Raw genomic sequence first — 10,922 nt, 5'->3', positions numbered from 1 at the left:
CCCGCTAGGCTCACCCACGAACTAAGGATCTGGCTTGCACATTTGGATACAAATTCATGCACTTGCAAGTTATAATTTGCCACGTGTCATGAGCCTATATGTCACTTGAGACTAGTAGAAAGTAAAACATGAAATATACATCAGTTATGAGTCTATTGTAATTTATGTGGGAATGCTTTGGAAACTTGAAGGCTCTTACCTTTTTCTTGGTCACAGACCACTTGGAGAATCTAGTGAAAACATGTACCCCTTCTTAAGAGAAATACACATCAATATGCTTAAAACTGTAAGAATTTTGCATATAAATTTGAGATGTTCATGGATCTTCTGGTGTCATGGATTCCTGACCTAAAGGGATTTATAGGTATAAAATGTTATTAAGAGTATTCTTTTTACATTTAAATGAATAACAGGATGTAGAATTGTACACTTAACACTATCTCAGTGATACATTACATGTAGGAAAGAATATATATATATATATATATATATATATATATGACTGGAAAGATAAGCACTAAAATATAAACAGTACTTATATTTGGGTGGTGAGATTGTGATTTAATTTTATTCTTTGAATTTGTTACACTTTCACATCTAAAAATAAAATTTTTACCAGTTTATTTTCACAAAAGTAGCTGTTTATTGTGACCAGTTATGGAACTACTGGGCAGAGCTCTCAAAAACAAATCTAAAAAGTGACCACTCTTCCGGATGGCTACTCATTCACATTTACCAGTCTCTGGGATCATGTGATCTATGGGAATCCTCCTTCTGATCTTCCAGTTGGTGCAAGAGTGGGGGCCTGACTCAGTGGAATCAATCAGTGTCTTTCCTCAAGATTTTTCTGAACTGTAACTAGCCAGGAGCCAGCCAGCTCCTTTGTGGTGACTGAAGCTGTGAGTGAGGTCTGGAAGCTTTGAAGCCGGGCAGGGGACACACTTCCTGCTGGTCTGCAATGACAGAGAGAGACAGAGAGACACCTCATAGTTCCTGGCTGTTCAGTTGCCTTTGAGTCCAGCTCACCCTAGTCCTTCTTGCATTTTGGTTTTCAATTCTTCCTTTGATTTATACCTTTTACCCTTCCAACAAATTTCCTTTTTGTCTGAACTGGTTAGAGCTGTATTTCTGGCACCTGAAACCAACAAGTCCACACAATTAACAAAAGTATATTTATAAGTACTCAAGAATAAAATTGGACTCAAGTTGTAAAATAAGTGAAATCGACAGGAGCGCCTGGGTGGCTCAGTTGGTTGAGTGTCCAACTCTTGATGTCGGCTCAGGTCATGATCTTGTGGTCAGGAGACGGAGCCCCGCGTTGAGCTCCATGCTGACGGTGATGCCTGCTTGGGATTCTGTCTCTCCCTCTCTCCTCTCTCTCTGCACCTCATGCTCTCTCTCCCTCAAAATAAATACATAAACATTGAAAAAAAAAGAAATCGACAATATGTCTTAACACAGAAAGCGGCTGGCTTTGGGTGTCTGACCTTGTGCAGGACAGAGGGAGTTCAAAAAGCAGAGACAAATGGAGGTTATTGGTTCAGAGCCTCAGATCATTCTGTTCATTTAGGAGGTGGAACTTGTCTTCTTGCATTAATTTGGCAACCTGAAGATATGTGAGCACTGCCAAAGAGAAAATCTGAGCAAATTGTTAGAGATACTCTACAAGAATAAACAACTTTACAGAGGGGTTTGTGTGCTACACAGCGAGTTCCATGTCAACAAATGTTCAACTGTAATGAAAGTAGTTAGAAATACCGGGGCATGGCTTAATTATGTGAGGAATATTTGACACAGTGAAATTTAAAATGACCTGCCTAACTACAAAATAACTCATCCAAGCAAAAAGCTCCAGCTTCAAATCCAGTTTATCTGTATCCTATGGAAAATTGTATTTTCTATCGGCAAATGTGTGTTTCTACTGAGTTTTAGAAATGGCCTGCTGCAGATATGTGGGAAGCAGGTCATGATGGAGCCCGTTCCACCTTTGGGAGGCTGGTTAGAGTGGTAAAGCCAGAGGGAAAGAATTTTGAGTTCACATCGAAATCGACCATACGATAATGAGACTAGATTTTTTTAAAAATCGACATACTGTAACGTACAAACTCTAATTCAAGTAAAAGCTATGTTCACATTTCTTGGAAGCTGAGAGATATCATTAGCACGGTATTTTAGAGGGAGACCTTGAGTCATCTGATCTGACATGCCTGATGTCTTTAGATGATTCTAGATTTGGGATTTGATGCTGTAGCTATGAAATCAGCACTTTTTGGCAGGCAGGGCTTTCAAACTAGTTAGAATCTCAGTGTTTATTTTATTGTGGGTTTTGATACGAATTACTAAACTACTTTTCAGGAATGTACCAATTTTATTCCCATCAGCAGAGTATTTCATCATGCCCTCTGTTCATCCCATGCATTAGCACACTTAACCTAGTTTGTCACTGAAGTACCAACAGTGATGTCATATTCAATGTCACTTCAAATTTCTTTGATTATTCATGAAAATAAACACTTCCTCTTATTTCTTAGCCTTTGCAGAGCTAACTTTTGAGAATGAATATGTTCTTTGCACGTTTACTCCTTTTGTTGATTTATATAAGTTCTTTATATATATAGTGATTTCAATCTTTTTTTACGCCATTTCTGCCACAAGTATTTCTTCATTTTTAAATTGTGACTCAATTTGGAACCTCAGTGATTCTCATTCCTTTTTTCTTCATGATTTCTCCCACTGTGCTTGCCTTTAAAGCCCTTCCTCATCCCCAAATCAGATTCCCCTGTGATTTATGCTCACTTGTACAATATAACGTAAATCCTGTCAATTCACTGGATCATAGAGACATATTTGGGGTAACAGCGTGAAATCACTTTAATTTTGAATAGCATTTTTATATTTATTCTATTTAAAAGAAAAAAAAAAAGAGAAGACAAGAAAAGAGAGCATAATGGAAAGACAGAGATCTGTAGTCCCTGAGATCCTGGGGTGTTTGTTGGGTCTGTGTCTCTGTATAGAAAAGGAAACCCGCACTGACTTGCCTCTGCCCTCGCAGTGCTTCTGGGCTTTGGGTTAGTGTTCTGGCCGGAGTCAGGAAAATAGCTAGAGGCCTGGATTTGCTAACAACAGCCCCAGTGCAAGTTACAACGAAAACACAAATGTCTCCTATCTCACCTGACCATCAAGTGGATTAGGTGCCTGGAAACCCAGGGATGAAATGAGGGGCAGTCTTTTTGGGAAGGGAGGTGAGTGGGGGAGGGAGGAGCCTGGGAAGTCTGATTCCTAGGGTACCTTTGCCTTCTGCCCTCCCCCTCTCCTTCCTCAGTCTTAAGCCCTGCCCCCAAGACTTGGACACTAATTTACAAGGAATGAAAAGGAGGCTTTTTTTTTTTTAAATGTTTATTTTTGAGAGAACATGCAAGCGGGGGAGGGGCAGAGAGAGGGGGACAGAAGATCCCATGCGGGCTTTGCCCTGACAGCAGAGAGCCCCCACGTGGGACATCGTGAGATCATGACCTGAGCTAAAGTTTGACACTTAACCCACTGAGCCACCCAGGCGCCCCGAAAAGGAGACATTTTTAGATTTCTTCTCCACCCAGTTTATCTCTGGAATCATTTTTCTCTTAATTTCTTGAAACTAAAATTTGTTCTGAAGTAATAAGTGGAACATGGTAAAGATCAAACCAGATAAAATATAGGTCTTACTCCAGTCAAATCTCCCCATGAAAGGCCTGTGTCTGGAATTAGAGCTTCAGAAATGCCCCAAGTGAGGGGAGGAGCTGTTTTCTATTATGTTCAGTTAAACTCTCAGGCTAAGGGTTCAAGTGCTATGTTGCCATCAACTCATAAGAGAACCCTGCAATTATTATGTGATAAACACAACTAATGAATGGATGAAGGAAGGAAGGAAGGAAGGAAGGAAGGAAGGAAATGAAATGAAGGAAGGAAAATGAAGGAAATGAATGAAAGAAAATGAAAAGCGTTTCCTATACAAGAGGAATAGAAAAGGAATCAGGATTCTAGAATCAGTACAGCCACTATGCAACCTATCTGAGCCTCCTTGAGCTTCAGTTTCCTAATCTATTCCAGCTGTCTATCCACAGAGTTGATGTAACGTATTTGAAAGCGTTTTAAAACATGGTCTGGAACTATACATTCTGGACATTGATCAGTTTAGCTGGCCAATACTAAATAATACTTATAACTATGGAAACCCTTTGCTTTTCAATCACTTCACTGAAAGGGAGAACCTAGATGTACAGGTTAATAATTTTCAGTGTGAGAATGCCAATAAATGATTCCTACCCTTCCTGGGATATATGATTGGCCAGTTTGTTTGAGGGCTGGTGCTCATAAGCCTGAGATCAGAGATCTGCTTTTAGATCAATCAGTTTTGCTATGTTTTCCACCCAAATCGGTCTGAAGCCGTCTAAGATAGGCAGGTGTCTAATCCATCATCTTTGCTAGAAAAATTAATCAGGCCATCTTACTGATGGTGAACCAGTGCTCCGGTGTCTGTATGTGCTTACCTGGAAGTCAAAGAATAATTAGTGTAAAAGAAAAGAAACCGCAGGCTTGAAGGAAAAGACTTGTTTTAAGAAAAAATATCAAAACCAGAAGCTCTGTGTATTCTGGGTAGTCAACTACAAATGGCCTTCCCAACCGTTTTCTCATATAATGGCACATCTAAAATATGACTAGATTTGTATGATAGTATGCTGATGTCAACTGGGGGGAAATTGGGACCCAGTCCCAGCTTCTTGTGGCCACACAGAGGGATGAGGGGATCGATGTAATGCCCGTTAGGAACCCTGCCTCCGAGGACAGTGAAATCCAGGAAGGGATGACCAGGCTCGCTGGCCTCAACACATCCACACATCTCAAATGGAACCCCTCTGCCCGCTAGGGCAGCCCTCTCCATCGCTCTCTCCATCATTTATATCACTTGTATCTGTATCCAGCTGGAAATACCTGAGTTAATGCTATATTTTCCCTTGGCTCCTTTGGGTCCATTCAACTCAAACATTCACGGAGGACCTTTGTAGCGGGCACTATTTTCCATTGGTTGAAATCATTCCTGGGGCCATCTTTAAGTTCTGTCTCCTGTCCTTCTTCTCCAGTCTCTTCCCCAGCCCCTGTCCACGCCCCGGGCACACATGGTGATGACTAACGAGGGTTTTGCCCAGCATTCCTTCACCCATTATACAGTCAGAGGCAGAATTCCATCCAGATGTTCCCCATCTTCTGTGTGCCACCCACCGGCCAAAGCCAGCTAAGAGGCAGTAGGCAGGGAGCCCGGGTGACATAATTCACAGGCAGGGCTCAGTGTCTCAGGAGACGGAGCCTGCGAAGAAGGGTAGTGAAAAGAGGAGAGCTCTGGGAGGGCAAAGGGAGAATAGTCTGCTCACCTGCCAATGGATTTAGAAAAAGAAAAACGATTTCCTCGTGTTTCTTTTCTATTCTGAAAGGACTAAGGGCTCCTCACCATTCTCAGCATAAGATAAAAATTTCTTCCCAAATCCTTGGCAGCCAGGCTCAGTTTTATCCGGCCTTCTCGGATATGCATCCCGGCCTTGTCACTTACTGGGCTACCACAGGCGCGTTATTTAACCTCCGTGGGGGTCTTTATTTCCTATTATACAAACAGGGTACAATACTGTTCTTGTAGGCCTACTGAAAGGTCAGCTTTCCTTTGTGCTTTAGATCGGCCCTGTATTCTTTATACAAATTCCACTGTCCCCGGAGGGGGACAAATTCCACATGAAACCTCCTCCTCGTTCAAGTCTTCACCCACCTCTCACCTCCGTATTCAGCTCCTGCGCGTGGCAGTAAGTTTTTGTACGTTAAGCATATCTGAACTGAGGTTTATCTGAATCTTTGCCTAGTTTGCACTGCCTTGCTGATGGAGCGATATGGGATTCTTCTTCCTACATCCTTGTTCTGCTTCATTGTACCCACCTCGTCCTTACCGCTACAGCTGCAGTGGTGGTGTTTATTGCTTGAGGGTTATGATGACCGCGTGACGCAACTCTTGATTACCGAATTCCCGTTCAATCGTGTTGTAATTATACAACGCACTCAGGAAGGGTGATCTGATGAAGACCAATTTAAAAAATACTATCGTAATTTCAAAACAAGGGCAACAACATGAAAGCATGGCACACGGCTTGGGAAAGATAATACCCTATGAATCGACGGACAGTGTGAACATTGCGTGATTTTTTTTTTTTTTAATTTTTAATGTTTATTTTTGAGAGAGAGAGACAGAGAGAGAGAACTAGTGGGGCTGGAGAACAGAGAGGGAGACACGGAATCCAAAGCAGGCTCCAGGCTCTGAGCTGTCAGCACAGAGCCTGATGCGGGATTTGAACTCGCGCATGGCGAGATCGTGACCTGAGCCAAAGTTTGCCCCTTAACCGACTGAGCCACCCAGGTGCCCCAATGTGCACATTGTGTTTTAAATACACTAACCGTGACTTCCTTCTGGGCCACACTCCTCTAAAGCATGGGAGGAAAATAAGCAGGTGTGGGAGAGAAATCAGGCTAGGAAAGACGTTGGGACTTCCTGAGTAAATTGTTATGGCTCCGGCTCCCCCTAGTGTACTGAACAACACAGGTACCCCAGTGTGCAAAAGCTGAGCTCAAGCTCAGGAGCCAGTATTCTTCTCTCCAGCCGCCAGCCTTACCTGAACAACTTGAGATCTCCATTTTGCCACCGTTTCCTCCCTACTGCACAACCAACCACAGATCAGAGACGAAATGGGGCAGATGTTCTGTATCCAAACTGATTTGAGCACCGATCTTCGTGGAAGGACTGAATTGATTCGAGGCATCCAAGAAATATTTAAAAGTATGTAAAAATTGCTTTAAAAAGAGTTGCCACTTTCTCATGAAGTAGGGGATGTAATTAAGGAGCATAAGCAAAAATTAAAGACGGTTTCTTGTTAATTATTTTACTACACATTTTATCGGCCCCTGCCTTCTATTTATCAAACCGTTAGGCATCTGTAAATATATTTTCCTCAAGCAGGACACAGAGACCACTGGGAAGACCAAAGATCGAACCATAGTGGAAGGAAAGTAACTCTTCCAATGGGGAAAAAAATGACATATTAAAGCAATGTTTCTTAAAGTGTAATCTCCCAAGAACTCTAGTTCCACAATGGGTCTTACTTTAAAAAAAAAATTTTTTTAGGGGCGCCTGGGTGGCTCAGTCAGTTAAGCAGCCGACTTCGGCTCAGGTCATGATTTCACGGTCCGTGAGTTTGAGCCCCGCGTCGGGCTCTGTGCTGACAGCTCAGAGCCTGGAGCCTGTTTCAGATTCTGTGTCTCCCTCTCTCTGACCCTCCCCCGTTCATGCTCTGTCTCTCTCTGTCTCAAAAATAAATAAACGTTAAAAAAAAATTAAAAAAAATTTTTTTTAATGTTTATTTATTTTTGAGGGACAGAGAGAACACGATCAGGGGGAAGGGCAGAGAGAGAGGGAGACACAGAATCTGAAGCAGGCTCCAGGCTCTGAGCTGTCACCACAGAGCCCGACGTGGGGCTCGAACTCACGAACCGCGAGATTATGACCTGAGCTAAAGTCGGACGGTCAACCGACTGAGCCACCCAGGCGCCCCTAACGGGTCTTAATTAGGCTTTCATGATACGTCGTTTTGAGACATGTGGGGTTAAACAAAGAGAAACTTTTTAAAACTTCAGTATTCTTCTAAACCCTTAGTGTTCTCTTAAAACCCCACCGTGTGACACTTAGAGCTAACGCATTTCCCAAATTGTCTAACACCATGATTTTTTTTTTCATGCCTATCCCACACACCTGGTTTGTGAATTATCTTTTGGGAACGAATACGCCCTGGATGAGAATTTCATTAACTTTCAGTCGAAGATGGAGAACAAATAGGAAAGTAAGCCAGAGGAGGAAAGGAAATGGTATTTGATACAAGCAGCCAATAGGGTGGCTATAAAGAAGTTTGTGACCAGCGAAACATTAGTAACGCAACAGATTCAGAGTCCGAGAGTGGCAGTCCTATAATGGGGTCAGAAGGACCGACCGTGGCGAATGCATCGCCAGCCCACGCAATCATTACCAGACTTCTCCCAAAACGTCATAGCACTGATGCCATCGTGAGAACGCGAAAGACTGCAAAAAGCACAGTGCCCCATCCTATGGGGTTTTCCACTTTTTTTTAATTTTTTTTTTTCAACGTTTTTTATTTTTGGGACAGAGAGAGACAGAGCATGAACGGGGGAGGGGCAGAGAGAGAGGGAGACACAGAATCGGAAACAGGCTCCAGGCTCCGAGCCATCAGCCCAGAGCCTGACGCGGGGCTCGAACTCACGGACCGGACCGCGAGATCGTGACCTGGCTGAAGTCGGCCGCTTAACCGACTGCGCCACCCAGGCGCCCCTTGGGGTTTTCCACTTTTAATACAACTTTTCTTGTGCACTACCTGTACTAATTGATGTGGATGTTTTAGGCTCTTTATTACAAACAGGATCACAGAGACACAGGGTGCTTTGAGGAAGTTAGAAGATGCCTGTATTTAGCGGAAGCGGTGAGTTTGAGAGGATTCCGATAAGTCACAGCTCGACAAACTCTTCTCAAAGGGAGTGTTAGAGAAAACTGGAAGTCCATACAGTGGCTTGTCTTGGATGATGGCACATGACAAGAATACTGACTCATGTCCACGAGAATGTGCCTATTCCTACTGGCTCCATTCACACTTCAGAAGTGCTGCTGTCCATGGACTCATTGGTACGTTGGGTGACAACACGTTCAGTCATGAGGGTTTCGGGGGCATCAACGGACCTACAATGATGTGTAATTGTAGGTTCTCTTGTTGAGGACGCAGCGTTTCGTGGAGAAAACAAACATTCATCAGCCCCCAATGGATTGTGGCTCTTAGTCTCTTAGCAGATGGGGGTGGAGGGTGGGACAAAGTCCATTCCAGAAGCAACTCTTGGGCTTCAGTGGACCTCCTATTTTCCAGCTGGGTGGACTTCAGGCATGGAGAGGTCAAGTGATTTAGTAAAGCGCCTGATGAAGTCGAGCAGCTGGGACGTGATTTCAGGGACTTTGCTGGTGTACAGCGCTTGCCCGAGTCAGTCAACAGCCCTGTTTCCTGGTTCTAGCCGCTTCTCTAGCTGCACCACACAGTCAGCGTGCTGCGTCCTGCGTGGCCGACCTCCCGGCTGTCTCTGCTCACGACTGGAATAGGAGGCGTGTTACAGGTCAAGTCTGAATGTTCTGGCAGCACAGCGTAAGGCAGATTGCTCCATGCCTGCTCAAAGCATACAGTGTCTGGCGAAAGCCAGATTGAAGATAGCTAAACTCACACGCCAAGATTCCAAAGGAAAAACTTAGCTCACATTTTTCCTCTGCACGGTGATTTTTCTTTCCCTTCCTTTTTTTCTCTTCCCTTTTTTTTTTTTTTTTTTTTTTTTAAAGGGAATCCCCATGTTTACACGTTGAAATCCAAAGTGCACCAGTGGTCAGTTCACAATTCTGTGACCCATGAACATCTGTGGGCCAGGGTGTTCCTTGGGAATCGGCGGTGCCGGGCGCCGTGAGCCAAGCCTGCCCTACGCAGAAAGGAATTCTCCAGTGAGTGAAGCAGTCAGCGAGGGAAGAGGCCTGGGAGCGTTCAGGGCCTGGTTACTCTCTAGCTCGGGTTTTCCAGAGGCATGTCTGCACTCGACTTCAACTAGTTTTATGAGCTGTATTTGACTTTAGTTTTTGAGGCAGGTCCTTCTGAAGCTCCTTAGAGGAAGCAGAACATGAATCTTCATTTTACCTTTAGGAAAAATAGAACTCTCTAATCTGCGGGTGGGCAAAATGGAGCTCAAATCCAGAAATAAGAAGCCCTCTTTGTCCTTTGAGTAGAGAGAAAAATCTCAGAGGGAACAGGTTTATTTTGACATCTGTCCCGGAGGACTTAGTGCTTAGTTAGGGTCTCCCTCTGTGGAAGGGGGTCCCATAGGCCCCACAGCCGGGCGAGCTGCAGGGAGAGATGGCTTCAGTGTGGCGGGTGGCACTGGGGGTGGTTGAATGTGCCTTATCGTTTCCATTCCAGATTTAGGTCGGTAGAGGGACTTTGGCGGTATCATCGTTCTGATTTGTTCAGTATTCAAAAATTCATCGAACCCTCAACGGCAAAACTTAGCATGTGGTGTATTTGAATCTTGTGTATTTCTGGAGGTTTTTTTTTTTTTTTTTTTTTGCCTTGTTCTAAATTTTTTTTAATGTTGATTTATTTTCTAAGAGAGAGAGAGAAAGAGAGAGAGAGAGAGAGAGAGAGAGAATGAGCTGGGGAGGGGGCAGAGAGGGAGACACAATCCAAAGCAGGCTCCAGACTCCGAGCTGTCAGCACAGAGCCCGATGCGGGGCTTGAACCCATGAACTGTGAGATCGTGACCTGAGCCGAAGTCGGACACTTAACCGACTGAGCCACCCAGGAACCCGTTTCTGGACTTTCAATTCCTTACGTATAAAAAAAGGACAAGGGCTAGATGGCCACCCAGCCCCATGGCAGTTCGAGGGTTCTGTGAGTTTAGGCTGGCTTCTCTCCTAGTTGGAGACCAGTTCCTCTGCTCCAACTTCTCTGCTGTAGTCTGGGTGCTGTAAGAAGAACTGTGTCCCCTACAAAATTCATATGCTGAAGTCCTAACAACCAGTACCTCAGAATGTGGCTGTATTTGGAGACAGGGTCTCTACAGGGGTAATCAAGTTAACATGAGGCCATCAGCATGGGCCCTAATCCAATACGAGTGGTGTCCTTATTAAAGGAAGAATTTGGGGGCGCCTGGGTGGCTCAGTGGGTTAAGCGTTCCACTTCAGCTCAGGTCACAATCTCGCGGTTCATGAGTTCAAACCCCGCGTCGGGCTCTGTGCTGACAGCTCAGAGCCTGGAGCCTGCTCTGGA

The 10,922-nt window shown here is 44.3% G+C and overlaps 1 protein-coding gene across 5 annotated transcripts in view; it reads right to left on the bottom strand.

Moving 5' to 3' along the window:
* Positions 1-549: 549 nt before the first annotated feature.
* The window catches only part of UST (uronyl 2-sulfotransferase), a 314,823-nt gene continuing 304,450 nt past the window's right edge, over positions 550-10,922 (bottom strand). For all 5 annotated transcript variants that reach the window (XM_058735595.1, XM_058735598.1, XM_058735592.1 and 2 more), the window contains one exon: positions 550-953. In XM_058735595.1, coding sequence (XP_058591578.1) covers positions 824-953 — 130 coding nt within the window. In that variant the 3' untranslated portion in view covers positions 550-823. The remainder of the gene's footprint in view (positions 954-10,922) is intronic.

This window comes from Neofelis nebulosa, chromosome 6 (assembly GCF_028018385.1).
Source record: "Neofelis nebulosa isolate mNeoNeb1 chromosome 6, mNeoNeb1.pri, whole genome shotgun sequence".
In the NCBI taxonomy this organism is placed as follows: Eukaryota; Metazoa; Chordata; class Mammalia; order Carnivora; family Felidae; genus Neofelis; species Neofelis nebulosa.
This window is presented reverse-complemented; position numbering and strand designations above follow the sequence as displayed.